Below are 22,750 nucleotides of genomic sequence, written 5' to 3'. Positions count from 1 at the left end.
TTATTTTGTAAAAACAGAGTTCACAAATCTTCAAGCGAATTCATCTTTGCAAACATCATCCCATTATCAAGTACCAAAAACATACGTTGAAATATGCAATTGTTTAAAAAGGCGACTTGTTTCGGAGTAACCTTCTTCAGGCCTTCACAATAAATTGTAATCTAAAATGTAATATATAGAAAATACAACATTAAGTTACAGTAATTAACAATAAAGCAACCAAACTGCATCAAATACATAAAAATAAATATGAAAATTAAAAAACAACAATGGTAACATAATCAAAAATAGCAAGATGAGAGCAGACCAGAAAAAAAATAAATAGACCCAACAGAGATAAGCCAGAAAAAAAAATTAAGCTTAATAAAAAATTAAACTTAAAGAGACTCTGTAACAACAAAAACCTCCCCTGGGGGGTACTCACCTCGGGTGGGGGAAGCCTCCGGATCCTAATGAGGCTTCCCACGCCGTCCTCTGTCCCACGGGGGTCTCGCCGCAGCCCTCCGAACAGCCGGCGACTGTGCCGACTGTCAGTTCAATATTTACCTTTGCTGGCTCCAGCGGGGGCGCTGTGGCGACTTTCGGCACGGAAATAGACGAAAATACCCGATCTCCGTCGGGTCCGCTCTACTGCGCAGGCGCCGGAAACTTGCGCCTGCGCAGTAGAGCAGACCCGACGGCGATCGGGTATTTCCGCCTACTTCGGCGCCGAGAGGCATCAGAGCGCCTGCGCAGGAGCCAGGAAGGTAAATATTGCGTCACGGCTGTACGGAGGGCTACAGCGAGACCCCCGAGGGACGCAGGACGGCGTGGGAAGCCTCATTAGGATCCTGAGGCTTCCCCCACCCGAGGTAAGTACCCCCCAGGGGCCGTTTTGTCGTTACAGTTCCTCTTTAAGATCCAAATCCCTGCTCATAAACAGTGCTCCCCTTCTGGAATTAGGATTCTTAAACTGTATTTTTTGTTTGGACCAATAGCCTTTCCATCGTAAATTGTCAATAATGGCCCATAGCGCATATTATTATCTTTTTATATATTGTATACTAGCTGGTCGCCCGGCGTTGCCCGGGTATGTAATTGGCTAGTGTTAGCTCTGTCCACTTTTTCTAATCCTAACACACAATTACTCAATGATGACCTAGTTTGTGAGGTTTGCGGTCTTTGGCATCAATAATTGGCATTGAAATGAAATAAATCTAATTGGCTGTGGCTCCACTCCTTTGAAAATCAATAGGTGAATTTTGATTAGCTATTGTAGGCTCCACCCACTTTTCTGAATATTAATCCCAGTCACCCAGTGACCAACTGTGCAAAGTTTAAGAACCCTGCCATTGACAGACAGTGTAAGAATGGCTGCAGTTTACATTCTGGCAGTGAAATTTGTATTTTTCTCCACCCACTGATGTCCTAATGTTTCCAGTATATTGGCTGCTGTTGGCTGTGGCCACTTTTTCTAACCCTAACACACACTTGTCAATACTCATTGACCAAGTTTGTGAGATTTGTGGTCTTTGGCATGAATAATTTTCATTGAAATAAAACACATCTGATTCGCTGTTTGTGGCCCCAACCCCTTTTCTAAATATTTAACCCCAGTCACCCAATGATCAACTGTACCAGGTTTGAGGCTTGTGCCATTAACAGTGCAAAAATGGCAGCAATTAAATATTTGCCTTGAAAATCAATAGGTGAATTGTGATTGTTTTTTGTAGGCTCCACCGACTTTTCTGAATATTAATCCCAGTCACCCAGTGACCAACTGTGCAAAGTTTTAGAACCCTACAATTAATAGTGTAAGAATGGCTGCAGTTTACATTTTCCCAGTGAAATTTGTGTTTGTCTCCGCCCACTGAAGACTCGGCATTGCCCAGGTATGTATTTGGCTGGTGTTGGCTCCGCCCACTTTTTCTAACCCTAACACAAAATTACTTAATGACCAAGTTTGTGAGCTTTGCGGTCTTTGGCATCAATAATTTGCATTTAAATAAAATAAATCTGATTGGTTGTGGCTCCACCCCTTTTCTGAATTTGAACCCCAATCACCCAATGGCCAACTGTACCAGGTACAGGTGATTAACAGTGCAAGAGGCTTGTGCCATTAACAGTGCAAGAATGGCATCAATTAAATATTCCCCTTAAAGATTAATAGGTGGATTTTGATTGGCTTTTGTAGGCTCCACCCACTTTTCTGAATATTAATCTCAGTCACCTAGTGACCAACTGTGCAAAGTTTGAGAACCCTACCATTAATAGTGTAAGAATTGCTGCAGTTTACATTTTCTCAGTGAAATTTGTATTTGTCTCCGCCTACTGATGACCCAGCATTGCCCGATTATGTATTTGGCTGGTGTTGGCTGCGCCCACTTTTCCTAACCCTAACACCCATTTACTCAATTACTCAATGACCAAGTTTGTGAGCTTTGCGGTCTTTGGCATCAATAACCTGCATTAAAATGAAACAAATCAGATTGGCTGTTTGGGGCTCCACCCCCTTATATAAATTTAAACCCCAGTCACGCAATGATCAACTGTACCAGGTTTGAGGCTTGTGCCATTAACAGTGCAAGAATGGCAGCAATGAAATATTCCTCTGAAAAATCAATAGGTAATTTTTGATTGTTTTTGTAGGCTCCACCCACTTTTCTGAATATTAACCCCAGTCACCCAGTAACCAACTGTGCAAAGTTTGAGAACCCTACCATTAACAGTGTAAGAATGGCTGCTGTTTACATTTCCCCAGTAAAATTTGTATTTGTCTCCGCCCCCTTATGACCCTGCGTTGCCCGCTTATGTATTTGGCTGGTGTTGGCTGTGCCCACTTTCCTAACCCTAACACACAATTAATCAATTACTCAATTACCAAGTTTGTGAGCTTTGCAGTGTTTGGCATCAATAATTTGCATTGGAATAAAACAAATCTGATTGGCTATTTGTGGCTCCACCCCCTTTCTGAAATTGAACCCCAGTCACCCAATGATCAACTGTACCAGGTTTGAGGCTTGTGCCATTAACAGTGCAAGAATGGCAGAAATGTAAATATTCCCCTTGAAAATCAATAGGTGAATTTTGATTGGCTTTTATAGGCTCCAACCACTTTTCTGAATAATAATCCTAGTCACCCAACGACCAACTGTGCAAAGTTTGAGAACCCTACCATTAACAGTGTAAGAAAAACAAAAGTTTGCTTTCTTAAAACAGAAAGAATTTGCGATAATTCAGGTTAGAGTGAGCTTGAGATGTCTCCCAGTGCATCACTGCTGAATATATGCAAATTAACCATTGTTACCCTTAGAAGCTAAACACACCTCCAGAACTGCTGGAATGCAATGATATGTCAGCTTGTTAATTTGTACAGAGCCATAGTAATCCAACATGCATACGGACTGTTTTGGATTGTTTGATCCTCATCAGTGCATGGCACGGATTAATTTGGCTCTATGCAGTAGGGCTTGTAACACCGAGAGGTACAGACTAATCAGCGAGCTCATGGTGACCCAGAACTCATTGGAGTGTGTAAGGGACTACAATGGTCCTAAAAGCCCCCTTACTAAGATGTTAAGAAAAACAAAAGTTTGCTTTCTTAAAACAGAAAGAATTTGCGATAATTCAGGTTGGAGTGAGCTTGAGATGTCTCCCTGTGCATCACTGCTGAATATATGCAAATTAACCATTCTACCCTTAGAAGCTAAACACACATCCAGTGTAACAGTGTAGGAATGGCTGCAGTTTACATTTTCCAGTATTTGTCTCTTTTTGGTTATGGGAATAAAAAGTATCCTATACTTTATTCCAGGTAATATACTATGTGTGTGCCAAATTTCATTCAAATCCGTTCAGCCATTTTTGCGTGATTGAGTAACAAACATCCAAACATCCGAACTTTCCCATTTATTATTTTAGTAGGATTGTGTCATTATTTTAGGTGGTGTTTCCTTCTTGATTTTGTCCAGATGGTACCCGTCCCAATTTTTGTCCTGTATATTACAGGTATTCTGATTTTTACCTGTATCTCCTCCTTTCCCTTCATTCAGTGGTGAGCTAGATTTGTTTGCTCTCTTTTCCTTCCAATTTTCTATAGGATCTATGATTCCTACACAGTTTGGTTATTTATTTATTTTTTTCAGGTAGCTTATGTTTATTTTTTATTTAGATTTTTTTGATTTTCTGGCTTATATCTCTTGGGTCTATTTATTTTTTTCTGGTCTGCTCTCATCTTGGTAATTTTGATTATGTTACCGTTGTTGTTATTTAATTTTCATATTTATTTTTATGTATTTGATGCAGTTTGCTTGCTTTATTGTTAATTACCGTAATTTATTGTTGTATTTTCTATACATTAAATTTTAGATTACAATTGTTTGTGAAGGCCTGAAGAAGGTTACTCCGAAACAAGTCGACGTTGTCGCCTTTTTAAACAATTGCATATTTCAACGTATGTTTTTGGTACTTGATAATGGGATGATGTTTGCAAAGATGAATTCGCTTGAAGATTTGTGAACTCTGTTTTTACAAAATAACTTTTTGATACATTAAAATTTAAGATCATCTTGAAACTTTTTTGTCTCTTCAAAAATACTTTTTTTTTTACTATATATCTTTGAACTTATATTGTCTGGTGGTAGTGGCAGAGCTGATGACACACAAGACACCCCACTACTCCTCTTCAGGGACACCAAGGGTCACTTGACAAACAGTATGCCATGTGGGGCACAGTGAGACATTGACCATGTCTACAGGCTCACTTTGAAACTTGCTGTTGCTGCCTCTCAGGCTTTCCTACACAAAAGTGAGTAGCAGATCCTTAGGCTGACACAAGGGGGCTCCTCCGATTCTGCTTCAAGAAGGGCCCGCTCTCTCTGCACTTCAGCTGCCGGGGCGCCAATAAAACTCCAGGACTGCACCATGCAGGTTCCTCTCCCTCTGAAGTGCAATCAGGTAAAATCCAGATACTGATAGGGGGAAGGGGGTGGAGAGGCCTGCACTACTGGCACTGAAAGAGGTGAAGGGTAAACAGAGTCGCAGGGAGCTGCTGATGATGATGATCATATGGATGATCCCCTGAGAACAATGGTGCTCCAGGCAATGGCCTGGAATGTCTTTGCTCAAAAACAGCCTTGAACAGATTGCATCTTTAATCAGGGGAATGAAAGCACCTACTTTCAAGTGATAAATGTATCATTTTTGTAGATATGAAGACAGTAGTGAAAGCCAAAGACTTGTCATAATGCTTGAGCATACATCCTGGATTATTATATATTCTCTGCTGTGGTTTCTTCTATCAGAATGTAAGTCGTACCTTTAACTTGACAGGACATCAGAATGTGCAGCATAGAGGCCTCGTCAGAGCATAAGGAGTTCTGCAGCTTCTTTGAAACGATAGTTGAGGATCTGACAGCAGAGAACTGGGATCACCCTGAGATCGGGGAGGCCATGTCATGGCTAAAAGAGGTAATGTTGCTTCCAATAGTGTACTTATTACATGCTGCCCTTTTCCTTCCTACAGGTTCTAGTGTACTAAACCTTTTTATTATGCACTGTTTCCATAGTTCACAACTGTTCCTTCTTTTGGAGGGACAGTCCCTCTTTGGGAACCCTGGCCCTCTTTCTTCCTTATTTGTCCCACTTCTGATGTACAGATTTATTGTAAATATATGTATTTCTCTACAGAAATATGTGTTTAACTGACTTTAAACTTTATTCTCATCAATTAAATTGATTTATTTCTTATTTTCAAATGTTAAAATGAATTAAAACTACTGATGATAGAAAGGACCAGTGTGGTTTGAATGATAAAACTACATCCTTTGGCTCTGAATACTTTGTGATATGCATGGTGAGGGGTGTGGTAGGGCGTGGTTTGAGGTGTGGCAGGGGCGTGTCTTTTATCCGAAAATTACCTTGCCTCTCTTATGTCCATAGGAGTACAATGATGCTAACCTGCCCCACTTCTGCCTGTAGGACTGTAAAGCATTACCCTTGAGATCAGGGGTGCCTTTGTCACTCCAGGCAAGAAAAGCTGTAACCCCCCACCACCACTACCCCGTGGTGCCCCCCCCCCCCCCCATGAAATTTTAATGCGGCAGCGTTTCACCCAAAAATAATCGTAATGCGGCAGCGTTTCCCCAGAAAATAATCGTAATGCGACATCATTTCACCAGAAAAATAATCATAAATGCGGCAGCGTTTCACCAGAAAATACACAATGTGGGCAGTGTTTCACCAGAAAATACACCTAATACAACCAAAGTACAGTTTTCAGAAGAAGGCAGGCCTGCCCGAAGACAATCCCCACACACAGCATCTCTGCCTGCACGCCATGTGACTGCCTGCCCCAAGACTAAGTCAGTCCCCACACAGCATCTCTGCCTGCACGCCGCTTGACTGCCTTCTCCACCACCACCAACAGGGTCCAGGACTCCAGGTGGATTCCTGAATTTTTAAGGCTGCTGCTAGCAGCGACCGCTATAATAATTTTTCTGGTGCGTGTACATGTCTGCCTAATTGACATGTGTCAATTCCCCTTCGTGATCGTTACCTTGCCGCGGTAAAGGGGCTTGCGTATCACAATGAAGCAATGACTATATGAAAGTGTTGGGGGGCACACACAAGATAATAAGGTCGTTGCTTCATTGTGGACAGACCAAATTTGATCAGCTGGACAGTCACTGTTGTTCTGTCATTGAGCTACCTCAGCCTGGCGACTATATGGACTTGAAAACCGCTATCGCCTGCACTCTCGCCATGGTGCGCACCAGTCCAGCACGGCCGTCACTACACAAACAGCTGTTTGCAGTGCATTACACAGTGAGTTTGGTCTGTCAGTGTGAAGCAGTATGTTAATTACACTACCTGATTGATGTATACACATGCAAGATGTTTTAAAGCATTTTATGCCTCCAATTTAGCATGCAATGTGATATCTGCCCTTAAAATGCTGCTTTGCGTCAAATCCTGATTTTTCCCTGGGACTTTTGGCATGTATCCCACTCTTCCATGCCCCCCTCCAGGTGTTAGACCCCTTGAAACATCTTTTCCATCACTTTTCTGGCCAGAATTAGCATTTGAATTTCTGAAAGTTCTCCTGCCCATTAAAGTCTATTGCGGTTCGCAAAGTTCGCGCGAATGCAAACCTTTTCGGAAGTTAGCATTTGAGGTTCACGAACCTAAAATCAGAGGTTCAAGCCATCTCTAATGTTAACCCTGATTGCCCCACCTGTCATCCCTCCCAAAGGGTGTATAGTGTTGCCCTTTGGACTGTCCTGCCCATCTTCTGTCCACAGGAGTGTCCAGTGTTACCATCAAATCACTCTGCACCTCTTCTGCCTGTCATAAGGCTTGATGGGTTGTCCCAGAGCTCCCAGGATACCGAAAAGATACAAAGGAAAAAAGGCCAGGAGCCAAAAATACAAACTGAAGACGAAGCACCCTCATGTATTTTACCATATATATCAGTGGGTACGTTAGAGAAAAAACCTACCCTGCTCTCGGTTTTATCCTTCACTGCTCAGCCTGCTTGTTATCAGCCCTGATAAAATCCCCAACTGAGCATTCAGTCTGGCTTTGCTCAGGAATCATTATAGCTGATTCATTATAGCAGAGCCAGAAGGGGACAGGCTTGGGCTTAAAAAGACATCAGAAAAGACAGACTCAGCTATAATGATTCCTGAGCAAAGCCAGACTGCTCATTTGGGGATTTTATCAGGGCTGATAACAAGAAGGCTGAGCAGTGAAGAATGAAACAGAGAGCAGGGTAGATGTTTTCTCTAATGCTACCACTGATATATATGGTAAAATACATGAGGGTGCTTCGTCTCTGGTTCACATTAAGTGTTATACTCAAGTATTAAGGGTTGCTACAAATGGCAACCACTATCAATGTGTATAGAAGGTTCCGCTCCGGTTGGGGTATCCACCCATTGCGGTCGCTCTCCAGGTGATTATTCTCCTCTATATACTGAGTAAGTACAGACTGATTCTCAAACAGGGGGTGAAACTAAAAATTGCAATCATCCAACTAAAGTGTACTATGAAACAACTGGTAGGAGGAGGCGCCCAGGACAATAAAACACATTAAAAATACTAAAATAGAGAAAAGGTTGTCCCATACCTCCCAACTTTTTGAGATGAGAAAGAGGGACACTTAAGACACACAATCCTGCCACACCTCTGATCACGCCCCCATCACACCCCCTAGTCATGCATACCATTAAGATTTCATAAGAAAAATATGTTGTTTTATAATTCAAACCACACCGGTCCTTTCTATCCTGGTTAATTTTCCTTCATAGTAACAATTTACAATTAGTAATATATCAATTTAAAGGATGGAAATAACGTTTAGAGTCAATCAAACACATTTTTTAGTAAAGAAATATATATATTTACATAGAAAGAAGGACAAAGTCCTGAAAGAGGGACAAATGAGGAGGAAAGAGGGACAGTTGGGAGCTATGGTTGGCCTACCTCTCTAAGTCAATGAGCCAGTCAAACATTGACTAATGAAAAGTATTTTTTATTGCACAAAGGAAGACTGCACGTTTTGCAGGTTCAGATCAATGACAAGTTGTATCAGGTGGCTGAACTCTTCTGTCTGTAGAAATGTACAGTGTTGCCCTCTAATCACCCTCTCGCTTTCCTGTCTGCAGGTTCTGGAGTACAACACCCCAGGGGGAAAGTGTATTCGGGGAGTGACAGTTCTGACATCTTACCGGAAACTGGCGGCATCAGAGTTACAGAAGGATGACAACATTCGAAGGGTCCTGGCAGTGGGCTGGTGTATAGAGCTGGTGAGTCTTGTTGCATCTTCATTTATGACCTGTAGGAGTGACTGTGTGTAACTGACCACTTTAATCCTCCTCTGCAGCTTCAGGCTTTCTTTGTGATCTCTGATGACATCACGGACCATGCGGTGATCCGGCGTGGTCGGCTACCCTGGTACAAAAAGGTGACTTCCATGACTTCTATCTGTCTGTATCTATATTATAAACAGGGAGGGTATATGCGGCTGTTAACCATAGATGCAAGGCAGTCCTGAAGTTCTGATTTATGTATTCTGTTACAGGATGGCATTGGAATGAGTGCGGTCAATGATGGCTGCCTGCTTGAATCCTGTTTGTACCAAATCCTGAAGAAGTACTGCCGTGGGCAGCCATACTACCTGGACTTGTTGGAGCTCTTCCTGGAGGTGGGCTTCCTTTGTAGAGTGATTGAGGATTCAGAAATCAGCCATTCAATAAAAGGCATTTTTTATGGCCGATTCTACCGCAATATTGTCAGACCCCTGACCTGCTGCATGCTTGTTCAGGGTCTATGGTTGATAGAATTAGAGGCAGAGGGCCAACACGGCAGCCAGGCAGCTGGTATTGCTTAAAAGGAGATAAATATGGTAGCCTCAATATTATTCTCACCTCGGGTTCCCTTTAAAAGTGCAACGCAAAGACAGAGGGCCCAAGTTTTGGTGACCCTTTCCCGAGAAAATTCACATAATTGTGCAGGTTTTCTCAAGAAAATACACGTAATGTGAGCAGATTTGAACAAAAAACACGTTCAATAACCCCAATATGCACAATCGTTATCAGATATGACCCCAATATGCACAATCGTTATCAGATATGACCCCAATATGCACAATAGTTATCAGATATGACCCCAATATGCACAATCGTTATCAGATATGACCCCAATATGCACAATCGTTATCAGATATGACCCCAGTATGCACAATCCTTATCAGATATGACCCCAATATGCACAGTCGTTATCAGATATGACCCCAGTATGCACAATCGTTATCAGATATGACCCCAATATGCACAATCCTTATCAGATATGACCCCAATATGCACAATGCTCAGCAGATCTGACCCCAATATGCACAATGCTCATCAGTTCTGACCCCAATCAGCAGCACCACCTGAAAAAGAAAAGAAAAACCCATTTACTCACCTACAGTCAAAAGACCTCCTGTCCCGACCTCCTCCTCGACCGACCTCTTTGTGGCACGCAGCTCCCAGCTCTTCACGTGACTTCCTGCCTGCAGCTTGCATTACCCGGTGAGCAGGGCTACGGGAAAATGGCCGCCCGAAGCCCTGCACTGCAGACTCCAAGTCTGCAGAGCAGGGCTTCGGGTGGCCATCTTACCGTAGCCCTGCTCTGCTGCTTCGGGCTGCTATTGTGAACTGACTCGGCGTCTCTTAGACGCCTAAAGTCAGTTCACGCCAGGGGGTGCTTTGGGGGTGCTTGGACAATTCTAGGGGGTGCTTGAGCACCCCCTAGCACCCTCCTGGCGCCGCCCATGCTGGCAGCCCTGCTGATCCTCTGTCTCTAATACTATTCGCCATAGCCCCTGAACAAGCATGCAGCAGATCAGGTGTTTCAGACTTTAAAGTCAGATCTGACAAGACTAGCTGCATGCTTGTTTCTGGAGTTATTCAGATACTACTGCGGAGATATAGACCAGCAGGGCTGCCAGGCAACTGGTATTGATTAAAAGGAAATAAATATGGCAGCCTCCGTATACCTCTTACTTCAGTTCCCCTTTAATGTCACCAGCGCCCGCTACATACACGCGGTAGTGCAGCATAGCATGCGCTCCTAAATAACGCGCGCTACCTTTAATTTATGGCCGTTTCTACTGCAAGATGAGATTGGCCCAAAATGTTGCCTATATACCACGTAGGGGCTTTCTGTAAGCCCCTACGTGGTATATGCTGCATGACAGGTAGCATTTTGGGCCAATCACATCTCACAGTTGGAGCAGCCATAAATTAAAGGTAGCACACGTTATTTAGGAGCGCATGTTACGCTGCACTACCGCGTGTAGGGTGTGGCGCTGTATTTAGCGGGCGTTGGTGTCATTAAACCTGCAATGCTTTAGCAGTGCAACTTGATGAATCAACCCCTTTGTCTTTAAATTACATGTGTCCTTCAGACATTCTTACTTTTTTAGGTTTTTTAGGTTTTTTTGTGTTTTTAACCAGTTATGCCTAACTGGATGCATATATTCGTCCGGAAGGCGCAGCTCAGAGGCATTCTGGACGAATATATTTTTCCAGCGGTGTTGCGCCGGTTGCTGGGAACGATTGCGGAAGGGGAATGAGTGTTCCCCCGAAGCAACTGATCCCCTGTGAATGAATCAACAGGAGGCATCTTGATTAATTAAAATAAAGCACTTCCTGGTAACTTCCAGGAGAATTCTTAGCAGGGATGCTCTTAACTTCGAATTTGGATGAAATTCAAATAGGGTTATTCGAATTTCATCCTACTAATTACAGCAGCTGTGCGGGTGGCCAAAGGGGGGGGTTAATATTACCCATCAGGCGTCTTCTTCGCTCATCCCTCGGCGCCTCCCAAGCTGCGTTCAAATCCGGAGTCACGTGACTATACACTTCCTCCTTCAACCCGGAAGGAGGAAGTGTATGTAATCACGTGACGCTGGATGTACCACCCAAAGAAAGTCTAATTTGTGGTGGAAAAAAAGAAGATATAGATTGTATCATTGTGATACGTAGTAATGAAGTTATAGGTGAATGAATGGGAGGAGCGCTGAAAGGTGAAAAATTGCTCTGGTACAGAAGGGGAAAACCCCTCCGTAGTGAAGTGGTTAAAGAGAGTCTGAAGCGAGAATAAATCTCGCTTCAGGCCTCATAGATAGCAGGGGCATGCGTACCCCTGCTAAAACGCCGCCTGCTAAAACGCCGCTATCCCACGGCTTAACGGGGGTCCCTTCACCCCCAAATCCCCTCCGTACAGCCGGGGAGTGCTTCCGCATTGGGGCAGGGCTAACCGCCGCAGCCCTGCCTCCCGCGCTTCTATCAGACGTGTACCTCCGCCTCTCCCCCGCCCCTCTCAGTCTTCCTTCACTGAGGGGGGCGGGGGAGAGGCGGCGATGCGCGTCTGATAGACGCGACTAGAGGCAGGGCTGCAGCCGTTAGCCCTGCCTCCAGGAAGAAAAAATTCACGACCAAGTTGACGACCAAGTCTTGCGGGGGTGGGTTTGGGGGTAAAGGGACCCCCGTTTAGCCCTCGGGATAGCGGCGTTTTAGCAGGGGCACACATGCCCCTGCTAACTATGAGCTCTGAAGCGAGATTTATTCTCGCTTCAGAGTCTCTTTAAAGGGTACAATATGTCAAAAAAAAACGAATATGCAATGGGTAGAGGAGTATGAGCTAATACTTACCGCACCTTCCATTCCCCTCTGTCAGCCGCCGTTCTCCTGTAATCAAACCCGGTCTTCTGGCAAGTCAGACGACTCTCCTGGCCTGTAATCTGGACATACTGCGTCATGCATGGGCAGTATGTGCTTTCTGCTCCTCCATGGTCGCTACGTCATTATGCATGTAAGACCATGATGGATTACAGCAGAAAAGCGAAAACGGTTTTTAAAAAATCTGCATCGCCATAGATTTACATGACTTCCAGTCTGCCGTACCTCACCAGACATGTGATACTACCAACGTATTGCATCGCATCCAGTGTGAAAGACCCCATAGACTTTCATTGCCCTAGCACCACCCTGCGGTAAAAAAAGAGAAACGCACCACAATTAAAACGCGTTTCACACTGCTGCAAGGAAAGGAAAAGCCCACCCCTAGCATCAGAGAAGACCTTATTGGCTACTGTAGAGTTACTCAGACAACTGGCATCAAACAAGTGACAGCGCTCCAGACTGAAAACTGAAATGAAAGCCAACAGAGGCATGCAGAGCCCGCTCTGGGGTTAAATACATGCCTTGGATGCAAATCAGATGCAAATTATGTACTAATTCCTAATCTAAAAATTTGAATGCAGATTGAAGCACATGAATGCAGGTAGCCAAAAAGTATATTTACGTCAATTTTGTACAGCAGGAGAAATTGGCAGCACTTTTAGACAGAGGCTGTACCCAATTTAGCTTTTTGCAAAGATGTGCAGAGCTCCAAAATATGGACAAAATTACACAACATGCATTCAAAACATGTACAGTAAAGGAGGGTGTTAGCTTCAGTATAAATAATACAGTATGTGCACAAATTATTCCCACTAGACTTCCCCATAGCAATGACGGGCCCTTTGCTGTACCTGTTTTGAATGCATGCTATGTAATTTTGTCCATATTTTGGAGCTTTGCACATCTTTGCAAATAGCTAATCCGGGTACAGCCTCTGTCTGAAAGCGCTGCCAATTTCTCCTGCTGTACTCAGGCAACTGGCTAGAGAGACACTTTGGGGATCTTAAAGGACGACTATTACAAAAAAAAAAAATCAAATACATGTGTATGCATACGTATAAAATGTACATTTGCCCTAGCGTCCAGCAGGACGTTAGCAATCAAATTATATAATTTTCATAATCATCATACTGTAAGTATGGTATCTTTTAAAACTGCAAAAATCATGCAATACAGCTATTCCAAATCTGACAGTCTAGTCTCTTGCTGACTTAACCCTCCTGGCGGTAAGCCCGAGCTGAGCTCGGGGTAAGCCGCCGGGAGGCACCGCTCAGGCCCCGCTGGGCCGATTTGCATAATTTTTTTTTTCCTGCACGCAGCTAGCACTTTGCTAGCTGCGTGCAGTGTCCGATCGCCGCCGCTACCCGCCGATCCGCCGCTACCCGTCGCGCCGCAGCCGCCCCCCCCCCCCCAGACCCCGTGCGCTGCCTGGCCAATCAGTGCCAGGCAGCGCCGTGGGGTGGATCGGAGTCCCCTTTGACGTCACGACGTCGATGACGTCGGTGACGTCATCCCGCCCGTCGCCATGGCGACGGGGGAAGCCCTCCAAGAGATCCCGTTCTTTGAACGGGATCTCTTGATCTCCGATCGCCGGCGGCGATCGGAGGGGCTGGGGGGATGCCGCTGAGCAGCGGCTATCATGTAGCGAGACCTCGTCTCGCTACATGAAAAAAAAAAAAAAATTTTTTTTTAAAAACGTATTTGCTGCCCTCTGGCGGATTTTGTCAAACCGCCAGGAGGGTTAAGCTAAGTACTCACGGGGGACAATTGTAGCTGTCGCTAGCACACGGGAGCGTGTGCGCGACAGTTCGGCGACAGTTCGGCGACAGTTCGGCGACAGCTCGTCGCCAAGTCCCTCTGCATCCACATGGCAGCAGAGGGATTAGCGATGCGGCGGAAGCTGTCGCCGAGGTTCCTCCCCCCCCCGCCGGAAGCTCCGTGTGCTGTGTGTGGGTAGCTGTCGCTAGCCCGCATACACATGCGGGACTAGCGACAGTTCCGGCGAGGTTGCGGCGACGGCTGTAGCCGGCGATTGAACATGTCAATCGCCTGGCGACAGCTCCGACAGGCGACGGTTCGGGGCGCGCGCGTCATACACATGGGCGAACTGTCGCCACAACATGCGCGTGCCACGCAGTTGCGTCGACGGCCGTCCCCCGTGAGTATGGACCTTAAGATGCCCTCTATGGCAGTAACAAGCCAAATGTTTCTATTCAGCTGATGCTGACACTTCTGTGTGAGCTGCCTGCTAAAGAGAGATTCTTTTATTCCCAGTAATTAAACAACACATTGTCAGCTCGGGGTGACAGCTGCAGCCACATGAATAGGCTGACCCCAGAGTTTTTTCGCTGTGCTGTCCCTAGATGGGCAATTTGGATTGTACTCGTGAAACACAATCAGAAAATTGATTGATTGCGTTTTTTCACAAATTGTTCATGACAACCCTCTCTAAAAACTGAGCTCTCTTTCCACGTCTCTCATCTGTCATCTGCAGATTTCATATCGAACAGAATTGGGTCAGGCGTTGGACCTCGTCACCTCTCAGCCAGGGAAAGTGGATTTGGAGAGATTTACAGAGACCAGGTGAGAGATATTCCTTTGATCACTAGTGACCTTTCTGTAGACCTTTTGCCATGTCCACCAGAGCTGACCACGTGTGAGTTCTATGGGGATACTGTGACCTGGACTGTGTATTTATTCTGCAATTCTCACCTCTCCTGCAGGTTTAAGGCCATTGCGAAATTCAAAACTGGATTCTATACATTCTATTTGCCTGTTGCTGCAGCCATGTATATGGTAAGTTAAAGGAAATCTCCAATAAAAAAACACTCCGTGGGGGATACTCACCTCAGGAGAGGGAAACCTCTGGATCCTAAAGAGGCTTTCCCCATCCTCTTCAGCCTCCTGGATCCATTGCTGACAGCACCCGAACTCAACGTGCGGCAATATTTACCTCCATGGACTTATGGTAGCACCCTGATGTGGATCACACAGCGCTGTTGCTTTATTGTGACTTATTGCATCTTGGTGAGAAGGATATATTCCAGGAACAGCTGCGGTGTGGTATTTGAAGAAGTAAAGAGCTACCACTTTGGGGCGCCTCTTTAAAAGATCTTCAACATTGGTTCTCACTTTATCTGTGCAGAAAACGAGGGGGGGGCCCCATCCAAAGTTTTGCAGGGGTGCCCGGTGATTTCTAGTTACGCCTCTGATAGGAAAAGATGGGTTTTCTGTACTTTTAATTGGGTCCCATGTGTTTCACCTCCAGGCTGGGATAGACGATGAGCAAGAACATCGGAATGCCGAGAACATCTTCATGGAAATTACCACATTCTACCAGGCTCAGGTGACTCTTATTTAGTTCAAGGGGTATTAAAGAGGAACTGTAGTGAAAATGACAATGAATAAAATTGATTATTGATTACAATAGACATGTATAGATTGTTTGCACATTGTAAAATCTTTCTTCTTCCTGATTTACATTCTGAATTTTATCACTGGTGGTGACATCTTTAGTCCTGCCAGGTGATCTGTACGGAATGTTCGTTTTTGAGACTTCTGTGCACAGTGGGAGATATTGCTTGCTTGGCAGATGGGAAAGGCTGTTATTTCCCACAATGCAATGAGGTCCCTGACATCACACTGTGGGAGGGGATTCATCACAATGTCAGCCATACAGAGCCCCCTGATGATCTATTCGAGAAAAGTTAAAGATTTCTCAGGCGAGTATCGGCTACTGATTGGCATAAAGTTTAATCCTCGGTTAAAAGTTTAATCCTGTGTTAAAGTCCCTCTGTAAGTCATGTTGTTATTGTCACACAGGATGGAAGTTGCAGTGGCTGAGGAGTTTTCACTTGTTAGTGACCATCAGGGATTCTGGGAACAGAAGACACATCTTATTACCAGGACATAAACAGGCTCCTACACCATGTTATAATTTAAGTAGGCCTCAGTTATTTGGTCTGAGTTAGTTAAAAAGGCTTGAGGAGCAGACCTGCCCTTTAAGGGATTTTCTCTTAGAGAGAAAATCTCCAGTTCTGTCAGCAGAACTAGAACATACCAAGAAGCTGTTCTGTGGACAAGGCCACAGGTCTCCCTGACCTGGGCATGTACCGCCACTAGAACAATAAACATCAGCCATGTTTTGTAAATATCCACATTCCTGCATGTAGGTCAAATGCCTCATTGAATATTAATCGAGTAGGTGGGTATGATGACACCACGAGTGGGTCCACCAATAGTCTGATCTAGGGGATGGCGAAGATGATGTCATATTTAACTCTTTCCTAGTCGGTATTAAAGCCTGCGTGAGCTATGGGAGCTCACTCTGCTTCTGACTTTCCCACTAGATCTAAAGGCTGACTGGAACCACTATTTTCATTCTATATGTAATCTGATATAATGTATGCTGTACATACTGTAGGTAGTCTAGTGTAACGTAGTTAGGAAGAAGGTACCTGATTGACTTCAGCAGGAAGTCTAATCAAGAAGCTTGTAACGCAACATGGAAATCTGCTTTGCCAGGATATGATGAACTATATCTGTATATATGTCTCCTGAATAAACTTCGTGAATATTGAAGAAGCCTGAGAAAAGTCTATCTCCAGCTTGCTGTGTGATCGTGTTTGCAAACTCTTGAGGAGGAGTTTGCTGGTGCCGGAAAAAGGTGAATTAGAACAGTTTATAACACACCACACAGGTCCAGTAATGGCTGCTTTACTTGGATGTTGGGACACCAGAGATGATCAATGAAATGCTAATTTTTCAGAGTTGATGCTAATTTAGGTTGCAGTTTGTACGCAGTTTTAAACGAGACCTTAATTTCATAAAAAGTGCAATTCATCAATCATCTCTATGGGCCACCTGTAGTAACTGATTTCTGAATTCTAATTTCCTCTGTCCTTACCTAGCCCCTTACCAGCATAATGCATTAGAGGAAATGGCGATAAAGCAGTCCTCTGTGCATTGATTAACAATAGAGAGAGCTAAACACCATTCAGCAGCCTCTTCCCAGCCACCCTTATTTCCTCCTTCTGTGACAGATTGCCTGCAGAGAGATGTTGCCATTGTATAAAAGTGTGGTTTGCCTTCTTAAAAAAAGAAGGTATTTGCGATCATTCAGTTTTAAGTGAGCGATTGTGAGCATTGTTTTTTAGTAGGAAAGTTTTTTGGTCTCTTGTAATCCCCTATACCAGTGATGGCTAACCTTGGTACTCCAGCTGTAGTGGAACTACAAGTCCCATGAGGCATTGCAATACTCTGACAGCTCTAAGCATAACTCGGGGAGGCAGAGGCTTGATGGTATTTGTAGTTTTGTCACAGCTGGAGTGCCAAGGTTAGCCATCACTGCCCTATACTTTACTAGTGGTTTTGGGTCACCCCGAGCTGCTTTGGTATTACACTGTATAAAAGGTAACAGAAGAGTCACATGTTGCACAATCAGGTAAACCGAAAACCACTTGCAGCAAGATGCTGAAGCTCCGACACCAGATAATAGTGAAAGTGATGTTTATTTAAAGAGAAACTCCGACCAAGAATTGAACTTTATCCCAATCAGTAGCTGATACCTCCATTTAGATGAGAAATCTATTACTTGTTACAAACAGACCATCAGGGGGTGCTGTATGACTGATATTGTGGTGAAACCCCTCCCACAAGAAACTCTAAGGGCCATGGTACTCCTGCCAGCTTCCTGTCTGTGAACCTTGTTGCATTGTGGGGAAATGGCTGTTTACAGCTGTTTCCAACTGCCAAAAAAGCATGCAGCAGCTACATCACCTGCCAACAGTAAAAATGTCACCATGTAATAAATGTAAGAATGTAAATCAGGGATTTAAAAGATTTTACAATGGGCAAACACTGACTAAATCATTTATACATAATTATTGTACAACTGAAACACTTTTTTATTACATTTCCTTTGGAGTTCCTCTTTAAAGTGTACCTGAGGTGACATGTAACATGATGAGATAAACATGTGCATGTACAGTGCAAAACATATTAATGACCAGGCTGTTTTGATTTTTTTTATTTTGCTGCCTGTAAGAGTTAATTTTCAGGCATGCAAGTGATAGCTTCACTCTTGTCGGAAGTATAGTAACCTCACTGAAGACATAACACAAGCCAAATTACAGCCATAACAATTTTCCTGAAAGAATACAACTTCTGAGGGCACAAGAGTGCTGTAAAAAGGTCAGTAGCTCCTGTATTTTAACTCTGGGACAACTAATAGACTGACATTGAGCAGAGACAATAAAGCATTCAATCTACTTTGTGTTTGAAGTCTTTAAATATAAAATAAAACCATAGGATATCTAAAAAAAAGGTAATTTTTAGGAGTAGGAGGATAAATACAATTGCTTATCTTATCAGTTTATTTTTACTTCGCCTTCACTTTAAAGGACTTCCGAGGCCAAAATTACTAAAATGACACTTTACCTTTTTATTATCAGAATCCACGGAGGATGCCCTGCTTGTCCTCCGCTCCCTTCCGCCGTCAATCTAGAGTTTTCGGTTCCCCCAGGGATTTGCCCGACCCCACCAAACGGGTCGCATCCATTCCACCACTAAGATGGCTGCCGCCTTGATCCGCGGCTGCGCAGTACGCTTTAAGGAACACCTTAAGTGAGAAGGATATGGAGGCTGCCATATGTATTATGTAGCATGCACTATTTACAGGTAAAAACAGAGCCAAAATAAGCATAAGCAAATAATGACCATCAAACAACACAGTAACAATGTCAAGCAAACGCCATAGACTTAACTAACTATCCAGAAGCAGAAATATATCCATATACAGGAAGCAAGGTACAGTACACAGCAGACAATTGCAAGGAAGAGAGTATTCAGAGATGGGGAAATCAGGCCAATGGATCAGGAACAGGAAACAGGAAGAGAGGTGTCCAGAGTTCAGCAGCACTCACAGCAGGCTACCAAATATTCTTGCAAGCCTGTAATGCAGAAAAAACATTATAAATGGAATAAACATTGAATAATGAATCCACAGCTAATGGCTATCGGCTACAGATGGAACAGCATGAGTTTGAGTGGTATACACAAACACTGGTTCACACGACAGCTGGGGGCCCCGGACTCTCTCACTGGCCGGGGCCCCTACACCACCATATGATACCCAGAGGAAAGGGCAGGTAGGCCCTGGACCTCTCACCATCAGGGAATTCACCCCCACTGCCTCTGAACTGAATGCTGACTGCAAGTCTGCAACACACACAAATGTTCACTCCCAGCTAAAGCAATTTCCTACCTTCATTTGGTCAGCAGGCGCCAGTCAGCCAATCAGGTGTACTGTTATACACCCTTTTCGGCCGTACCAAAATCTAGCAATAATTGCAAGAATTAGGTAGCATTCAGGTGGGAGGCTTCGGTTGGACATAATCGTAGATTACGCCGCTAGCAAGGACGCCCCGTGCAGGCAGGTCTCCCACAGGGGTCCCTCCCTAAGCACTCACCTGTCACCCGCATCCTGTAAGCTGCAAAGAAGACATTTGGGGCCCCAGTCTCTCTAACTGGCCGGGGCCCCTACACCACCATGTGATACCCAGAGGAAAGTGCAGGTGAGCCCTGGGTCCAGATAACACCTCCAGGTGACATGGGGAATTGTATGGTCAGATTCTTGAATAGAGATGATCAAAGAGATGCAAAAAAGATGCAAACTTCCAGGTTAATGCAAATTTTTTATGCAAATATATGCAGCTTGAAAATGGTCCATTTTCAAACTGCATGCATTTGCATAAAATTTGCATCAACTCGGAAATATTTGCATCTCATTGATCATCCCTTTTCTTGTAGGTGTAGAATTCCTTTTCTCTTTCTAGTAGCAGTAGAATATTGTACCATAGCGTAGTATGAATACAGAGGCCCCAAGAGGATAAAAGAATCTAAAAAGTTTAAAACATGAGGAGGCAGTGATGGATTTATCTCCTCCAAGCAGACACAAAAATTGCCAATGTGTTTGTCAAATACAACAAGTTTATTTACATACTTCGGAAGACAATGCAACGCGTTTCGTAGGTTTGATCACGCTTCATCAGGCAAACAACGGAGCAATAGCATATGTGGTCAGTAGAAGAGCCAGGCACCTCATTGTACCATGTTAGCCATCAGTAAAAGCAAGAAGTTTTGAATCAGGATGATACCATTTATTGTAAGCTTTCGGCTGTGTAGCCTTCGTGAGACTTCTGGCTAAAAGTGTTAAATGCAGATGACTAGCAGGTCAGCCAGGCAATTTGTATTGTTTAAAATAAATAAATATGTCAGCTTCCATATCACTCTCACTTCAGGTTTCCTTTAAAGTAACTGGACAGGAGCCACCTCACAAGCCACACCCGTCCCGAATGCCAGGCTGCAGACTTCTCACTTTAATCTAACCCAGGGATGTCCAACCGGTCCTTCGAGAGCCGAGGTCCTCACGCATTTTTGACACAGCTCAAATTAATTGATGGGTCTGAATTAGGGAAGGTTTGTTCCATCAGGTAGAACACATTCCTCTCTTTCTCAGTCCATCCTAAACACTTGGCCCTCCAGGCCTGGAGTTCGCCACCTGTGATCTAAACCATACTTGTCTGAACAGCATGCTGGATGGGCGCTTCAACAATGCCAGATTTGATCTGTAGAAGTATAGTAAACTTCAATCATGTTGTTGTTTCTTCAACTGGGGGGGGGGGCAGGGGGGCAGCCCCTGCCACAGCCACTGCCACTGCAACAGCATGGGGGGAAGAGGTGTGGGGGGCCCCAACCAGGGCCGGATTTACCATAAGGCACTGTAGGCACATGCCTACAGGCGCCTGATGATGGAAAGGCGGCCCCCTCCCCTAGTGCCAGCCTCCCTCCTTCCGTATACAGAGTCCCGATAAGAATGTAAATGAGAGATTACCCACCCTACTCTCTGCATTCCACTGATGAGTCGAGGCACCTCTAGCTACTTTATACTGAGGTTCCTCTAGCTACCTAATACTTGGAAGCACATCTAGCTACTCAATACTGAGGATACCTTTGGCTACCTCATACTATGGGACACCTGTAGCTACCTATGACGGGCAAAAAAAGTAAGGGAGACGTGACATCTGGGCAAGCCAGCACACTTGCAGTGCAGTTTGGTTGAGGTTTGAAGGGCGAGGTCTAAGGTGCCAGAACATCTGTGCCTATAGGCTCCCGTGAGATAAATCCAGCCCTGCCCCCAACTACTAACCTTCCCATTCTCTGATACTCCAAATCATGTGTTGTTGTGGCTACACATGTTATGGGTGTGAAGAGGCAAGGGAAGGGATGTGAACATTAAGGGAGCCCAATCAAAGTTTTGTTGGGGGGTCCTATGATTTGTAGTTACGCCCCTGTTCCTCGGCACTGAAAAAGGATTCCCCCATCCCCACCGTAAGTCTGTGCCTATTTTGTTTCCAACAGGATGATTATCTGGACTGTTTTGGGGACCCCAGTGTGATGGGCAAGGCTAGCACTGATATTCAGGAGAACAAGTGTACCTGGCTGGTGATAGAGGCATTAAAGAGAGTCACACCTGAGCAGAGGAGGCTTCTGGAGGTAAGCAAAACACATGGGAGGAGGTGGGAGGTGGAAGGGGGTGGGATCATTCCAGAGGAAATGAGGCTTCTGGAGTTAAAAAAAATACACAAGTGGGGAAGGGCCACACCTGAGCAGAGGAGGCTTCTGGAGTAGTTTGGTGGGAACTTGGCGTGGTGCTGTTCACCAGTGGGCCTAGTAGGGAAAACTGCAGAACCGAATGATATCTGCACTGGCACCTCTTTCCCTCTTCCCCTGGTTTACCATGGAGTATGACCTTGACCTACCCACTTCTGCTGATCCCTTCATCCGTCACCTCTTCCAACACTGTGCTTATGTCACCACCCCAGACCATAGAGAGCTGGATTGCCAATCATGTGCAAGCCACTCATCCAGCTGTTTGTTTCTTTTGCAGTGACTGTCTGGACCATAGAGAGCTGGATGGGAGTGCTAGATGGGAAGTTCCACTCAGTGCTGCCCATCCAGCCTGCCCATCCATGTATTTATGGATTCAGGGTGGTGGTGATATCAGCACAAGAGAAGCTGACAGATTAACAGGCTGTTTATAAGCGATAAATGTGATTTTGTTTACAAAAGGGTCCTGGACAGGGGCGTTGCTAGGTACCTGGGAGATATGGGGAACCAGTGGGCACCAAGAGGGAATGAATAGCGCACCGCAGCAGAAAATCGGTGTGTTTTCATGTCACGGATTAAGTGGGCGTGATCATAGGTGGGGCCAAATGTCCATGAATATAGCAGTGGTGTAACTTATTATATTGGTAATATATTAAGTAGGCAGTATTTCACATAAATAAGCCCCTCACCTGGCTTCTGTCTTGTCTTCGGCTAGCTGGTCTGTGTGCTGTATTCGCTGGCGGTTATGCTGGGCTGCCTGGCTGGTGGTTATGCTGTGCTGGCATTGCTGGCGTTGATGCTGTGGCCTGGCTGGTGGTGATGCTGTACCGGCCTGGCTTTGCTGGGTGCTGGGCCTGAGGCTTTGCTGGGTG

General features: G+C 44.8%; 1 protein-coding gene across 1 annotated transcript in view; it reads left to right on the top strand.

Moving 5' to 3' along the window:
- Positions 1 to 4,879: 4,879 nt before the first annotated feature.
- The window catches only part of LOC137532256 (farnesyl pyrophosphate synthase-like), a 31,011-nt gene continuing 13,140 nt past the window's right edge, over positions 4,880 to 22,750 (top strand). The window contains exons 1-9 of the mRNA XM_068252556.1: positions 4,880 to 4,935; positions 5,311 to 5,448; positions 8,646 to 8,786; positions 8,864 to 8,944; positions 9,062 to 9,184; positions 14,704 to 14,792; positions 14,933 to 15,005; positions 15,478 to 15,555; positions 21,630 to 21,764. Coding sequence (XP_068108657.1) covers positions 4,903 to 4,935; positions 5,311 to 5,448; positions 8,646 to 8,786; positions 8,864 to 8,944; positions 9,062 to 9,184; positions 14,704 to 14,792; positions 14,933 to 15,005; positions 15,478 to 15,555; positions 21,630 to 21,764 — 891 coding nt within the window. The 5' untranslated portion in view covers positions 4,880 to 4,902. The remainder of the gene's footprint in view (positions 4,936 to 5,310; positions 5,449 to 8,645; positions 8,787 to 8,863; positions 8,945 to 9,061; positions 9,185 to 14,703; positions 14,793 to 14,932; positions 15,006 to 15,477; positions 15,556 to 21,629; positions 21,765 to 22,750) is intronic.

The sequence above is a fragment of the Hyperolius riggenbachi genome, chromosome 9 (genome assembly GCF_040937935.1).
Source record: "Hyperolius riggenbachi isolate aHypRig1 chromosome 9, aHypRig1.pri, whole genome shotgun sequence".
Taxonomy (NCBI): Eukaryota; Metazoa; Chordata; class Amphibia; order Anura; family Hyperoliidae; genus Hyperolius; species Hyperolius riggenbachi.
Note: the sequence above shows the minus strand (reverse complement) of the source record. Positions and strands in the feature narration are given on the sequence as shown.